The sequence below is a fragment of the Lepisosteus oculatus genome, chromosome 9, assembly GCF_040954835.1.
Source record: "Lepisosteus oculatus isolate fLepOcu1 chromosome 9, fLepOcu1.hap2, whole genome shotgun sequence".
Classification (NCBI taxonomy): Eukaryota; Metazoa; Chordata; class Actinopteri; order Semionotiformes; family Lepisosteidae; genus Lepisosteus; species Lepisosteus oculatus.
In genome coordinates this window covers 10,245,983-10,262,300 of record NC_090704.1, presented here as the reverse complement: position 1 = coordinate 10,262,300, position 16,318 = coordinate 10,245,983, and the positions used below count along the sequence as shown (strand labels likewise).

Sequence of the window (16,318 nt, the reverse complement as noted above, 5' to 3'; positions counted from 1 at the left end):
ACCATCCTCTTCCTTCTGGTGTGTTATCAAACAGTGTCTTACACCCACTGTGACAGCATGGCAGTATTTGGAGGTACTGAGACGAAAACAAGGATTTTAAGGCAGGATACCCAAACTTTATTAAACTACCCAAAGACAGTAGTTTAATAACACAGTAACAGTGATGAGCAGACCATCTAAAAAAAATATTCAGGCTTCTTACAACAGACTTTCTTCTAGAGTCCCTAAACAGCCAGCCCTGTCAATTAAACATACTGTAATTAAACGTAATTTAAATTTGTTCAATAGCTGAAAATAATAAATCCAGCTACAACAAACTCCACCTTGTAAACATACATCTTGTTACTGGCATATCTGACTGCAAACTCTCAGTACAAATGATGAACTGCAACAGGTTTCCTGAAGGAGGGAATTCCCTGAGGTTGCTCATTGTTTGAGGATTCCCTTCCCTCCCTTTTTCATATGTAATGCACGTTCAAATTGCACTGCAGCCATTTAGACTCCTGTTTTGCCAAATTTCTGTTATTTCTTGACTCACCGGTCCAGCAACTGTAACCATGATTGAATTCTACAATAAGCAATATACTGACTGGAATCTATTTAGGAGGAACAAAATGAAGTTTTTATTTTGTGCATATGATTTAAATATCACTTGAAGATGTATTTTAATACTGTACGTATAGGAAAAGTCCTTCTGCCGATGTTTTGAAAGTAATACGGTGTAACCACGCTGCAGTTAACTTTGTTGTTCAAAGCTTCCAATATCGTTCCGTCTGTCCTTAAATCCTTCTGCATTTTTTATCTCATTTAAGTTTTTTTTTTTAAAAATTCCTCGACTTACTTTGACAGCACGGCTCTTGCACACAACCGCGGCTAATAGCCAATCGTTTCCATCTGTGAAGTCAAGAAGTTGCGTTTCATTCTTGGAGATACCCATGGAGATGCCTAGGTCAACCGAACTGATCAAATATGCGGGACAAGGAGCTGGCACTGCGTGCTTATTCAGGATATAGACAAACACCATAGACTGCTTACATGGCTATTCACTGTCGCACTCTCCTGTCATTCCTTTCATTCCCAAACTACTCCAAGAAAATTGATGGAGTTTTTTGGAAAGCAGAGGAGGGAGACTTGGCAAGCGGTCTAAAACCGATGGGAGGATCCCAATGCAGATTTTAAGACCGGTGATTTGCTAACTGGAGGTTTTTTTCCTTGTCATTTTGCTGTGATCGTGGGTCTGGTTTGCGGTGCTTGCCCAGCCCTCCTGACGGTGTGGCTTTAGGGGGATCGGATGGTCTTTGCATTTTGATTAAAGCCCAAATACCTTCAGTCTGAAGGCAGGGCACAGGGAAGGGAAGATCGGAGGGGCCTGGAGTGGCTGTGCGAAGAAAAAACATTGCTTTTCACTTATGGCTTTGTAGAACAGATAAATCACATTTGGGATTGTGGAAGGGACTGAAATTCGTATAAGTTGAAGCCGCCCCGTTTTGTTCACAGTTGTGGGCGCCGATCATGGAGATGCAAAGGTGGTCCACAAGGTGGAAAACGAAAAGGTGGCTGCTGGACTCCACTTTAACCACATTCATCACTTTTACTTTCGTTCTGCTGGCTGCAAATGTCAGAGCAGGTAAGAAATGGCAGGGAAAAAAAAAAGTTTATGGGAAAGTTTTAGGCACTGTCAGTAAACTGAAGGCACCAATTCTGACAACAAAAATGACTTGCTTTGCCTGACCTCATATGATTATGGAATTCCATGTTTTTAGAATTGCAATGTTCCCTTAACCATAATTTATTCCTTCACATTTATAGTGGACAAATCAATCAGTTCTATACTGTACAAGCTAGCATTATCGATTAACACAGTATAAGCAGTGCCAATATACGTTTCAACCTTAGTTCAATATGTACAGTATAAAATGTACATGGGATCAATACACATTGGATTAGTTAGCGTTACTCCAAAGTGCAATTTTGTTTCCTTTTTGTGACTACAAAACCGTAAATAATATTGAACTTAGTTAAACATATTTTAGGTAAATTGTTTAACTTCTTTTTCCCGTTAAGATTTTTGATCGACTCGGTCGTGAAGTCTTGGAAAACGATATGGTTTTTAACTTGCTATTTTTATATGAACGCTTAAATGCACGCTTTGAACGTGCAGTTACGATGCTGTGGATGTACCCGAAAGAAAGAATGCGTTCTCTTTAAAACTGCTTTAAGAAATTTGTCAAGAAGAAGTCCTTTGTTTGAACTGGTGGTCCGTTAGGTGTGTGTGGACACGGTTAGCAGGGTGGAATTCCACAGGGTTGAAGATTGCAGCCTCACAGTTTGGTAAAGAATTCTGCAGCCTCGAGAGAGGTGCCAGTCAGCTATATTCATGACTTAAGGGGATGAAATATTTAAGTACTACTGAAGATCCCCTAATGATCCTTTTCCTCCTAATGTGGATCTCGAGTTTCATTGTTGATTTTTTTTGTTTTTAGTCTGTCTTAAGTAATTTTACACCGAGATTACTTTTTGCTTAATGTAAAATCGCCAATGTATTTTACATGTGCTGTTATACATATTGCTTAAAATCCACTTTGATTTGATTTTTTTTTAATTGAACTCAATTATTATTTTAACTCATGTATTCTTCGGTATGTGTGTGGAGAGCTGCTGCGTCTAAGTGGCACGATGTATTGTACACATATTTTTGTATCCTCAGACAAGTACTGTTGTCACGAAACTTGATTCGAGGGCGTGATAATCAGTGCTATTTTTTTCGAGCTCTAGTTCACATCCCTTCCTTTGTCGTAACTTCTGAATTTTTTTAGTGTTCAACTATTGGAAAAGAAACTGGCACTGAGAATCCATCTGCTCTCCCAAAGTTAAGAAATACTTGATGCTAGTTTAACTGGTTCTACAGTACAGTACATATAATCTACTGTACTGTATATGGAATTTGTAAAACTACTTATTTATTTTCCAGTTATTCCCAAAAATTGGATTAGGCATCCTAACAATGTGAAAGATACTGGTGTCAAAATGTAGTAAAATTATATACTGTATGACAGACTTAAAGCATGAACTGTTACAAACTGAAAAATACCCTTTCACCATACTGACCTAGTTCTCACTGAAGCCCAGAGCACACTTTAGTATAGTTTTGGGTTGATTTAAAGTGTTAAAGTTAGTAAAGAAGAATAAAGTGACTGATTTATAGCATACCTGAAGGCTGTTGTGGGAATGCTATTTTTTAGAATCTTGTACACCCAGAGACTGCAAATATCCCACATAGAGAGCTAAGCAGTTATTTAGTGTTTGTCTACATTGCACTTCCCTATTATTTTAAAGGCTTCAAAGAGCAGGCAGCTATGGGGGCCTAAGCTTGTTTCTTAATTGTGTCTGAGTCATACAGTAAGTACCGATGTCCTGAAATTTGTTATATTAGGTGCATTCAGATGTCTGCAAGTCATGATGGATTTTGTGAGTCAGGAAATTTAAGAAATAATGGTTTGATTATTTTAGGTAATGAAGGCCTTTACTTTAAAAATGGATTACAAATTAATCACTTATCACTGTAGGGAACAGTTTTAGGCAATGTAACATTGTTTAGCAAGTACCTACTGGTTGTAGTTCAAAAAGCAAAATAATTAGTTTAAATGTAGATCCAGACATGTTTTATGTGGAAAAAAATGTTTTTCTTTGAAAACCACAGATTTGGGGAAATAACACATTTATGTATTTAACTTTACACGTGGCCTTGCCACTTTTAATGTATACTCTCTCACTAAATCCTATTGTGTATTAAAAAAAAATCTGTGAGTTTCTGCCTTGAGTGTTAAATGCACAGACACAGTATTTCCAAACTCTAATGGTTCTGCTTATTTGGATTCTGGATTAAATACTTGCTTTTCAGAAGAGTACTGAAGTTATATACAGTCTAGCATACTAAGGGCATGCAAATTTAGGAATACATTTTGTACTGCATTCATTTTTCATATATAAATCATATGTATGTGATTTATTGGACTCATGTAGACATGATACTTGAACATCCCATGTCTTGTGAATGTCTGGTACAATGTAAATGAGCAATTATAGTGTGATTTACAACTGTTAATTTGGAAGTTGTGACTTGTCAACCTTTAATACAGTAGTACTTCATACATTAAGTAAGTAGTTTTGTGATATGATCATTGGATTTATTCTTTGACTGTTCATACTAAGTCAAAGTATGAGAATGATATTGAAAGAGAATTCAAAATGATCAGTGGATGTGTTAATGCTGTGATTCCAAGCATAATACGTCCTTGTTTAAAGTCTGAGTGTGTCACAGTGCTTTCAGAGAAGAAGGATTGTGGATGAATAGATTATTTGAGTCCCAGGGATCTGCAGGTGAAAAGGTCCTTTCTTTTTACGCAGTACTCTGCCAATGCCGATATATGAAATAACAAAGGTACACAGCTACCGACTTTTACCTGTTTTAGTTTTGTGTACGATTGTACAAGGAGATGGCCCACATATAATATGTACTTCCTCAGACAATGCAATACCCTTTAATGATGCATTGTAGATTTACCTGTAAACCTGAAGGGCTTTAAATCTTTATATTGAGGCTGATAAAATGTTTTCCTTCCCTAAACAAATTATTGTATTTAAAAAAAATGTAATGTGTAATGCTGGAAATGGGCCTCTTTAGAGATCAGGAAAACTATTAATGTTTAAATGTCTGTGCATTAGCCCCCCTCTACTTTGCATTTACTGCTCTGCTCTCTCCATTTTGACTTGTTTTTAATGCACCTTTTATTTTGCATATATTCTACAGCTGTTATTTGTAAATAGGTGGCACTTTATTTATGCAAAAGCAAAGGCAATATATCATTCTTTCATCAGGTGCAGTATTTTAAGAGTTGTGTGCTCTTCTGTGGTGTTTGAAAGGATTCAGACTACTGCTGTTTTCTGGCACCTACATGATAAGGTCATACCCTGGCCAGATTTGCACATCTGGAATACATAGAAGGCCTGCTGGTATGCAGAGAGGCATTTTGTATCTCACAAAGAAGTCCTTACTTTGGTTTAAAGAAATGATTAGCTTCAAATATTTATCATATATACGGTTGATAACATAAATGTCTCTTTAGCTTGGTGTTTTTTAGAAAATAGGAGGTTTTCTTGGAGTTCACTTGTTGATACGGTTTAAACATTGATAAATATTATTTGCACATGTAATTGGCCATTTCTTTCTTTTTTTACTTTTTGTTACACATAAGCAATAATGAGTTACAATGGTCTCCTTAGGCAGGACATGTTCAGTAAGCACACAAACTAGCCAACAAAAAGAGGTTTCCTTCAAGAGAGGGAATAATAGATGTGACAAGCCTTTGCCGTTCAATGATTTAAAGGGTCATGATTGTGTTTTCAGCTCTGGGAATGTGGTGTTTCGAAGCCTTTAGTAACTGCTTTTAGCTTTGTGCAAAGCCCAGATTAGAAGAATTTTAATTAAGGACATTTCAGTTATAGTTTGGGAGATTTGTCCTGGTGTCAAGAGAACTCTCAATACATATGTTTTATCACATGTGCATTACCGAAGGTCTGAAGAGTAGAGGCTAAAATGTTGCAAGTGCCAGAATTCTAATTCATTCAATATGCATACAAATAATACTTCAGAGAGCAGTCTGTGGATCTAACACCATGTTGTGCAACAAGAATAGATTGAAACTACCTGGTTTATTTGCCATGATATATTAGTAATAAAACATAGATTATTAAAATCAGCTTACCCATAGTTTATCTGGAGTATTCCTTCACATGGGTTCCTGAGAAAGTCATGCAGATTCGTAACTAGCTAGATCAGAAGTGGCTAAAGATAATTATGGAAACACTTAGTTATACTGTATGTGCCAAATGGAATTCGTTTTTAAAATATAGTTACACCTTGTCTCAACAGATTTGATTAATACATGTATATATTTATAAAGTATTTAAACAAATAATTATCCTATTATCTTAACATTAGTGTTACATAGACTCATATACCATAGGCTTTGTTGTTCATTAGATGTCATTTCCTTCATGGTTTTGCATTTTCTTTTCAATACACCTTTAAACCATTTGTTTTTTTTTCATTCTGTAAAATCAATTTTTGTCTTACTTCTTAGAGGAGTTTTCACAAATATGGTGCTGACCCTTGTGAATCTAACATGCAACTGCATTTTTAAATTTAAAGTTTTAAAGTTAAAGTTACTTGTATTAAAAAGGCAACCCAACTTCATTTTTAGATAAAATGGTACAGTACATGCAAAGAACACCATACAGTAGAAAATTGCAATGCCATGCAGATATTGTGTGTAGTATGCATAAGGAAGGAAGCAAAACCCTAAGATACACTTTGTATGCCAACACACACATGGAGTGCTGAGCTAGATTCAATGAGCTACTTTTAGCTGTCACTTGTATAATCAAGCTGTCTACTGTTAAAATCTTTCCTGGAGCCACTTCTTTTATATGGAAAGAATTTCCCTGTATTTATTTAATGTAACTGTCTGCTAAATTTTGGTTTCTTGACAAAGAAAAGTTTGTTGGATATAGGAGACTATGTATTTTCTATAGCCTGTCAGAAAAAAGACAGAATCAAGTTTTTAAGCTGAGTTCCTCTCCCTCATCAAGTGTTTAAGAGCTCACCATATTGTGTTTCTGCTGTGGATGCTATATCCATTGTATGTGCCCCCCAGAATTGCTGTTAGTCTTGCTTGGTTGCATATGGTATTTAGACAGTGTTCTGCAGTCCTTATGAAGGAGAATACTTTTACTATGACCACTGAGACCTAACTTTGACCACATTTTGGTTTGCCATATTTCCTTCCTAGAGATTGTTTTTCCATGATGTATAGTTGACAACATGGTTTCCTTATTTAAGTTATTTAAGCATGATAAATAGTTTATTTGTCATTTAAGATGTTATAATATACACTAATTATGTTAAATTAGGTTTCTTAAAATGTGACTAAAGCAAGTCTAAAATACTGTATTCCCTTACATAAGCTTTAAATAATTATGATTTTCTGCTTAAGTTGCCTATATGTAACACATTTTACTTTTACATTTTCATGAAGTGTTATTAATGCAGAAATGAGCACATTTGGTAGCTTATTCCTTGCTATCTGAGATTGGACTGCAAAACTCAACATAGACATGCCTATTTCACATACACGTCACACATGAATGATGTTAAAAGTCAGACTTATCATCATAAAAACAAATATATAGTAAACACTCACTATTGAGTATTCACCTACATTGTATAATATCTCATGGAAACTCAATTTGACAATGTGGTTTGTAGTATTAAAGAACATAATGCCTAGATAAGAATGTTCAGGTAAAAGTATTTTCGTATTATTATATTCGAAATATATTATTATTCTACATTTGCGTCTAAAATCATAATTTTGATACATTTACCTAACTCATCCTAAAGTCCTTTAGATCTAGCTTTCTTTTCCTCTTTTTATGTTAAACACTGTTTCTGACACCTTATCTAAAGAAGATGAGACCGTTGTGTCCATTATAAACCTTAAGTCCTTTCATTCCAATTTAGATCCACAACATCAATGAGTGATACCATATGCTTTTATTCCAGAATGTTTTGATTTCGATTAGCAGAGAAGCATGGTCCCCAATTACACCAGCAGCAATAGTCTTTTCATCTTTACAGGCCTATTACTTATGTTTCTCATAAAATACAAGTGCTCAGTCTGTAATGACAATTTTGTAAGTTGTCGCATGCTAACAAAGTACAGAGGGCCAAGAGGAAATGTGTTTCAAAAGAAGTTTTTCTAAAGCTGTTTCCCTCCAATAAGATATTTTTGTTTGTTTTTATGACAAAAAGAAATTGTGTTTAATTTGTTTTTTATATGCAAATACTATGAGGAAGCTGACTGTAGTGCTTTAGGTCCCTTAGTAAGACTCTTATGCATAGTTACAAATTCTGTGTGATGTAATAGATCATACCTATATTACCTAAAAAGCAATCTTGCACTCTTAAGAATGGTTCTGCTAAGAGGATTTTTTATACACAAAAGGGTATGTTTTCTGGTAATAATAGATCTATCTCAATAGCAATCACTATTGAGAGAATGTTTATTGACCTCATGGAGGTAGTGATGGAAGATTCTTAGATTTTGTCTTTGGCTTTAACCTGCTTGTCTAAAGAGCTAAAAACCTGACCATCTGGATAAGGGGAAGTGTGTCCCCTCCCCCACTTTGACTGAGATGAGCCCAGGGGCAGCTGTAAGGGCAATGAAGATGGGACTAGTGAAGTGTTACTGACTCCTGAATGCTGGAAAGGAAAGTCTAGTGACTCTTATTTATATTGAGGAGGGAGCAGATAATTGCTTATAAGAAGGACTTATCTGCTTCCTGAACATTGTAAACTCCATTTGCAGATTAACAAAATATGTAATCATGTCGTCAATACAGTGCTTAGTATCACTTAAAGATAATGTTAAAGATCTCAGTTGTAAAGTTTGCATTTTTAATCTAAAGGTAATAAATCATTAAATCCTTAAAATTGTTAAATTAACCCAAAGACGTTACTTTCGTGTTGAAAGAAGGACTAACAACATTTCATCTGGAGAACACTCCTAAAGAACACACGCAGATTTTTGCTTTCTACATTTCAGCATGGAATTAACCTCTGCTTCTTCCTTTTCAGGGTTCACACTACCACAGTCCCCCTTTTGAAATCAGTATAGACTGTTATATAATTTGTGAACCCATTAGAGTGAAACAGAGATAAAGTGTGTATATTTCTGTGCTTTTTTCATACAGCTGATCCAGTTGATGTGCTTAAAGTATTAGAATTTCATAATAGCCCCGAAGGAGTAAGGAAAACATCAGGGTTCTGCACAAATAGAAGAGACTCACAACCAGACACAGCCTACAGTGTCGGAAAACAAGCACAAATCAGTGCCCCAACAAAGCAGCTATTTCCAGGTAAGTAAGACATTACTGTATTATCTGTCCTTTTGGGATTTGTTTTGCTCAGTAATAATAATACATATTTGATTATTTATTGTAATCTAAGAAGTAATTTAAGGATAAGGTTTTATTTTATTTAACATAACATATTGTGAGTGTTTCAGTGCTATACTTCAAAAAGATTGAAATTGGCAAGAAGTACTTGCTACAACTGAGCAGTATTTTCTTTTGAGACTAAAACTTTAAAAGGTGCCATGCCTTTTGCTTAAATAAGAAACTAGCTTTCTATAAACTAGCTATATTATTTTCTTCAGGGAAGGAAATGTTTTCAAAACAATATCTTTGAAGCGGTTTACTACAGTCTAAAGAACCATTCATTTTGGAAAGGGATATACCAACTATCAAGGGTAGAGGGAATTTAGGAAAGAAAGAAATGCCCATCCAATGAAGAATGCATACAAAATGGCAGTTATTACATAAAATGCAGTTATTATGTAGCAATCATTCCTTCTGATGATTTTTAAGTTTGAATGCACATTTAAGTATGTATTGTTATGAGTGATAAAAAAAGTTTTGGAAGCTCTTGATCATTCAAAAGCAGACATTAAAAATAAAATCTTTCTATTTATAGATTGGAGAAACAGATTTTAAACTTAATGTATAACAGGCAGTTTTTAAATGAATATATGTTTTGATAATTGGTTGTAATGCAATGGAAAACGACATTCAAGATAACAAATATAACACACAGTTAAGCAAAATTGAAAAGGCCTTGGAACATTATGTGCTCAATGTCTGAATTGTATTATTATGTTTTGTTATCATTAAATATGTCTTGCAGTCATTTTTGTACTGTATATGTTGAAAGAAAAGAGCACAGAGGCTTCCACAGTGTATGAACATTTACTTAGCTAATTATTCAGAATATAGTATGTAGATCGTATTCAAAATATTCTACCCTAGAATACCAAGAGAAGTAGACACACAATGCGTTGTTATTCTTTCCTTTTCTAAACCTGGCTTTCATTTTGAAATACATTAAGCTGGTTTATTTTGGACTTTTAATCACATCATGACAAAGAATCTTCTTTTTCCATTTACTTTTAATATGAATTAAGCTCCATTAGTGTTTGTAATAGTGAATCATTTGGTAGATCTTTTCAATGTGCAACATTCAATCTGCGTGTTTTGCATTTAAAGAGCCTTCTGCCAATCTAACATTTTTTAAAATTACTCTTTCTATGCAATAGGAGGAGTGTTCCCTGAAGATTTCTCTATCCTAACAACAATTAGGCCCAAGGCTGGGTTACAATCCTTCTTACTGTCAGTGTACAATGAGCAAGGAATTCAGCAGCTCGGAGTAGAAGTGGGAAGATCCCCAGTGTTCTTGTACGAGGATCAATTCGGCAAACCTGCCCCTGAGGATTATCCTTTGTTCAGGACTTTAAATCTGGCTGATGGAAAGTAAGTGAAGGAAAACAAAACAAACCATTCATTTTAAACTACTTTTTCCTATTATTGATTTCTCAAAAAAGATTTACAGGCGTCAAGCCCTACTGTACTGTTGTGAAGTTCTTAAGCTTGTTTTCTACAATCTCTTTATAATGCTGTTCATGAAGTGTTTTTACAATATACAGGTGATGCAGTAATAAGCAGTGTAGTTCATATTAATTTCATGGTAGCAAATGAACCATCTGTCATTGAAGTTGATGACTGCTGCTTTGTGATTCCTGTGCCTTTAGATGCTCTTTGTGCTGTCTTTGGAATCAGGTGCTGGATTTGGTTGCCGACTATTTTAAGTAAACTCTTATCTCACAAAGCTAGGCAAAAGCAGATTCTCATGTTTGGAATAACCGTTGATGTACAATTAAAGGGGTTTTGAAACAGAAAACGGAAAAGCTAACACCATCCTATTACAGTTTTTAAAATAGTAAATAGATTATATGCAAATTACAGTTTGCCATTCAGTGATTTTACTGATGAGATATTTCAAAGAAAACCTGTGAATCACGGTAAGAGAGGCTCTTATCTCATTAGCTGATGGTTACTAACTGGGTGTTGTAAGCTTGTTTTCACTCTAAGGAGCAGCTTTGTAATGCACACCAGTAACCAAACAAATAGAAGCGATTGTTATTGTATCCACATATACATATTGTTTTTTTTATAGTCTTATTAAATGTACAATGCTCTTTTTTGTGAATAACATAAAATACATTAAGTGTTTTCATTAAATCTTACATTTACCTGAACCTCTTTTTGGCAAGAGTAGTTGAACAGTTTTGGAAAAATATATTTTCCAGACTAGAATGGGTTTAGAATGCATATCATTGGTACACTCCAGCCTTGCAGTTGCGATATAGGTGTGACTCTACTCAGATTTTAAAAAAAGTTACTCTGCAGGCAGTGGCATTCATGTAGTCTTTTCAAATGATTGCATTTTTTCCCATAAGAAAAAAGATCAATATTAAAATCCATTAAATCAATGCTGTTTTAATATTATTGATTGATGGCCAATAAGCCATGAAATAGTAAATACAGAGATCTCACTTTACAGTTTAAATATTATTGTAAATCAATGTCTTACATATTAAAACTATATACAAAGACTGCCCTTTTCATACTGAAATAGTAATGTGTCATGTATCCTTTTAAAAAATAAAAATGTCCTACTCTGCAAAACAACAAATAGCAAATCGATCATATTGATAACCCTGAGGACTGAGACCATCTGACCTCACTTATAGCTGAGCACACATAATTGCTGCCTGTTGTCCAGGAACTAATGCTCTCAGTAGAGCAATTTAGTGTTTCACTGTCTGGCCGAATTCCAGGAGAAGGGAAAGGGAAGGGAAGGCCTAAATTGCCACTGATCATTTAAATTATTATCAAATTTAATAATTCCCTACGCAGTACACTGTGTATTGCTAAAAATAGGATTCAGCATTTTGGTAGGCTTCTTATATAATTTTACAAACAGAGATGTGTGATAATATTAGTCCTGTTGGTATGAAAGAGTGTTTACTTAGCTAACCAAATAATGTTGTGGTAGCATGGTAGCATCATAAAAATCTGAATGTTAGTAAAAAAACACTGTGGCAATGCCTATTTGTAAAACTGCTGGGGGGTGTTGAAACATTCTTGACAGTGTTGTCACAGCCAAAATGTAATTTTAACATCACGCTGAAGCAGTCTTCAATTGTCATCTAGAGATTTTGTAACATTCTGACATCTTAATAATATTTATGGATATAAAACAAGTGATGCCTTTCTAAAATATACACAAAGTGTCTCATGTTTTTGTAAAATGGCTAAATTTCATTTGAATGTCTAATACAACCAAACTGCTTTCTCCCAGTAATAGAGTAAAAGAGTTTGTCTAAATTAACTAAAGTACAACCTTCCATCAATATTTGGAAGTGCTGTTATAACATTTTGAGTTAAATGGGTTTTATAGTTCACTGCAAACAACTTCTAAACAAGAACTTCAAAACTCAAGATTCAAGATTCTGTCAATTCTGTCAACCAAAGCTGGGAATGAAGTGCCAACTTGTTATTCATGTTTTAATTTCCAACATACGTTTTTAGTGCATGATTCAGTTTTAAGCATGACAAACCAAATTTGAATAAAGCCTAATGGAACACAACAGAAGGTTTCAGTTCATAATTTCCTCATCACTAACTTTGAGCGATTCTATTTTCAAATAATTTTAAAGTTTAAAAACGCTTCATAGAAATCGTAACCTTTCTGAGTGCAAACGCAAAAAGCAGATTACAGTATATTTAAGGAAGCTTTGTATTTCCTTGTAATGTGATTTTTTTTAAGAACACTGTTAGAGGCTGTTCAAGCAGGGACTTTTGGTGAGCTTATGTTCAATGGCCAGTAATTTCAAGAGCTTTGAAAGTCTCACACCTGGACCGCTGTAGATCTTAAAGCAGGTACCGTGTTCTTTTGCAGCCTTGAACAATAATGTAAACACCTACAAATAAAATAAAGACACATTTCCATACTGGCGTACTACAGTGTTACTATCTATACATTGAAGGCATTATAAAATAATTTATTAGCTTCTCTATAGGTTTGTGTTTTACAAAAGGAAAATGTTTTTTGAAAATGATACATATCTTTTGGTGTCCCTTTGATGATGTTAGTAATTAATCATGTTTTAGATAATTTAGGGGAAGTTATACTGTACGTGTATTGCACTTTCTAGAGTAATGGTGATTGAAATGCTTTAAAGTTAGCGATGATTTTTAAAAACAGGATACCTGTAAATACAGAGATGGAAATGGGATGCGACTACAGAAAATTCAGGCTATTTATTATGGATGTTTTAGAAAAGCTTTTTCACGTGAAACAATCATTTAAAATACTTTAAAAATTAACACCAAACAGTTTAGCTCTCAATTTGTTTTGCTTCTGGGGACACTGAGAAGTCATTATCTGGTACTCTTTTTTTCTTTAAATTGCTAATTTGATTTATTTCTGATAACATAATAATCCAAAGGCTTATATGTAAACATGGGTCTCTGGAACTCTTTGTGACACACTTCCTACAATGTGCACCGTATCTGTCACACTGAATAACCCAGATGAAGGATTTGGTTTTCTATTTAATGAGTTTAATCCAGTGTTGCAAAGGCCAGAGAGTGGGGGCAAGAATGCAGTGTACCACTCCTGGAATGTATTATTTAAATGTAGTAACAACCTGACCTGCCTGGGAGGTAGGTGTTTGATTCACATGCATTGCCTGTTAACTCTTCGTCTGCTACATGAGTTTTGTTTTTTGAGCATGGTTTTCCTCTTCTTTTCAATTTGAACAGGTGGCATCGAGTAGCTATCAGCGTTCATAAGAAATCTGTAACCTTCATTGTTGACTGTAAAAAGAAAATCACAAAACAACTCGGCAGAAGTGACCATGCAGTCATTAACACAGAAGGCATCACTGTTTTCGGTACCAGGATTCTCGATGAAGAAGTCTTTGAGGTAATGCAATACTAAATTATTCAACTTAATTAGACATATGCAGGTTCCTAAGCTAAAAAACATCAGTGGAAAACTTCAGTACATATCTATAGTATGTATTTTCCACATGGTATTGTGTTATATTTCTTGTATGGACAGAAATAGAATGATTACTAATTCTAAAGTGAAGATTCACTATCATGCTTGTAAAATTGCCAAACACACTATAGCATGATGTACTTCTTGGCAGCAGTCCAATTAGAAAATGTAAAACAATGTCACTATGTCCTAGACATTATTTTCTCACAGAGTACGTTTAAGAGAGAATGTAGCACAACACATATTACTGTACATAAATGCATACATTTCCAAAGCCACTGATTTAAAAAGATACAGCTGAACATAGGGTGAAAACAAACAGGTCTTATTAAATTAAAAGGCCTGTATTTATTCCAAATAATATTATTTTGGTTAATTTGTATTATTCTATTCAAGACTTTTTGTAAGTAAATATTGCCATTTATGTAAACCTCTAATAGACCTGTAAAAAGTGTAGATGTAGTTACTCTGAAAATGATTATTCTGGGGGAAAAAGCTTCATTTGAAAGACATTAACAAATTTTTAAACAAAAAAAGACCGAAAAGGTAAAGTATACAGTATATAGCAAATATAACTGAGACAGGTATTTACCATATTCATTTTCTATACAGTATGTGCATATTTAATTTCTTGCAACAAAATAATATTGGGCTGAAGCACAGGCTACAGAAGGATGTACCTTGTAATTTGATGTGAAAATATTTTCAACAGCACTAATCAAAGTTTTTGAAAACCAGTAAGAGCTAGTAATTATTACTACATCCAACCTTTCCTTAACATACTTAAAATAGCACTATATGATACATTCTATCCTGTCTGATGCTATTTTAATTATTGTATTATATATTTGATTGTACGTTTAAATGCCTAACTGTTGTGGGAAGTCTCCCTATGTACAATGTGCTATTTGTATTTGTCATACAGTTTTTCACAACAGAAAATAAGGACATAAATATCTAATTAGGTACAAAAATGCTTCTACTGTATGTACAACTATATGTTATTTTTTTCCTTTTGATTTGTTTCTTCTAGCTTTAATTATGACATGGGTTTTCATTGCCAGGGGTTCTCAGTTCTTTGTTTATTTGAAACCATATATATTCAAATTCATTTTTATTCCTACCAGTGTCCTAGAGGTGCAAAGGTAATTATAACAGAACATTGGAAAAGCTTTCAGCAACATTGAAGCTTAACAATATATTGTAGGGAAATTTGATGCATCTTTGTGGAATGCACATTAATAAGAGCTGTGTCTTAAATGTTTGCCTTCAGCTAAAAAAAGACCTGAAAACAGCAGCTACTTAAACTATATCCCTGCCTGATGAATTTTCAATCAACAAAAGTAATCATTTTAATACTACACATGAAGCCCACACAATGAAGCCTGTACTGTAGGGCGTTTGGTTGTGTGTGACACAAATGTGAGGTTGTAGAAGGGCCTCTCAGCATTAGTATTTAACTTTAACAGTAGATTTTAAGCCTCTCAATCTTCACTTCCTGTCATGATTGCCCTCCTTAGCCTGTAATTAAACTTACTTAAGGCAGGACGAGCACTAAGGCTCTTGGATTGCTCCTAAACAAAATCATAAAGGGAGTTTAAGGTTTTCTGTACCATTGCAATGAAGCAAGTTGGTTCAACTATTGGTTTGCCTTTTGTTTTCCAAAAGTTTATGTTTGTAACTGTTTATTACAAATTCGGTTAATTTTTTCAGTTGTTTTTGTTGTTGATTGTCTGTACAGGACTCTTCTTTTTCTAAACACCACAGAAGAAAATAAAAAAAATACAATTTAACAAGCTTAAAGGATTTTAGAAAATGAATAATAATATTCAGAGGTAGCAAAAGAGTTTTAAAAAATACCTAGATAACTGAAAGAACTAAAAGAAAGATAACAGAAATTCCCTTGCTGTGACACCTTTGTCTAAGGCCATTATGAAAAATCAAAAGAAAAATATTTCATTATTTGTAATATAATCAAATAATTATTTGATTTGGTTCATTAGTTTTATGAGAGAAAGAATGTTAGTGTGATTTTATATTGACATGAGCTGTTATCTTTTAAAAAAAACATACAGTATTTAGGAAACAAGAAAGGGGTGCTTATTTCCATAGTACTTGTGCAATATAGAAAGATAAGACCTTAACCACTTTGGATTGTTTTCTGGAGTGCTGTAAGGAACATACCAAATAATTAACAAATCTGTGGCACATTATGGCAGTTGATTTACTGCAGGAGAAAGTTGTATGGGACATCTTAAATGTTAGTGGGACTGTGGGCAGCAGTTTTATATT

At 34.2% G+C, this 16,318-nt stretch overlaps 1 protein-coding gene across 7 annotated transcripts in view; it reads left to right on the top strand.

Moving 5' to 3' along the window:
• Window positions 1–1,210: 1,210 nt before the first annotated feature.
• The window catches only part of col11a1a (collagen, type XI, alpha 1a), a 106,435-nt gene continuing 91,327 nt past the window's right edge, over window positions 1,211–16,318 (top strand). For 4 of the 7 annotated variants that reach the window (XM_069194123.1, XM_069194120.1, XM_069194118.1 and 1 more), the window contains exons 1-4: window positions 1,212–1,627; window positions 8,815–8,979; window positions 10,215–10,428; window positions 13,786–13,948. In XM_069194123.1, coding sequence (XP_069050224.1) covers window positions 1,513–1,627; window positions 8,815–8,979; window positions 10,215–10,428; window positions 13,786–13,948 — 657 coding nt within the window. In that variant the 5' untranslated portion in view covers window positions 1,212–1,512. Of the gene's footprint in view, window positions 1,628–8,814; window positions 8,980–10,214; window positions 10,429–13,785; window positions 13,949–16,318 lie in introns of all 7 variants that reach the window. The other 3 variants (XM_069194117.1, XM_069194121.1, XM_069194116.1) reach the window with 1 other exon arrangement.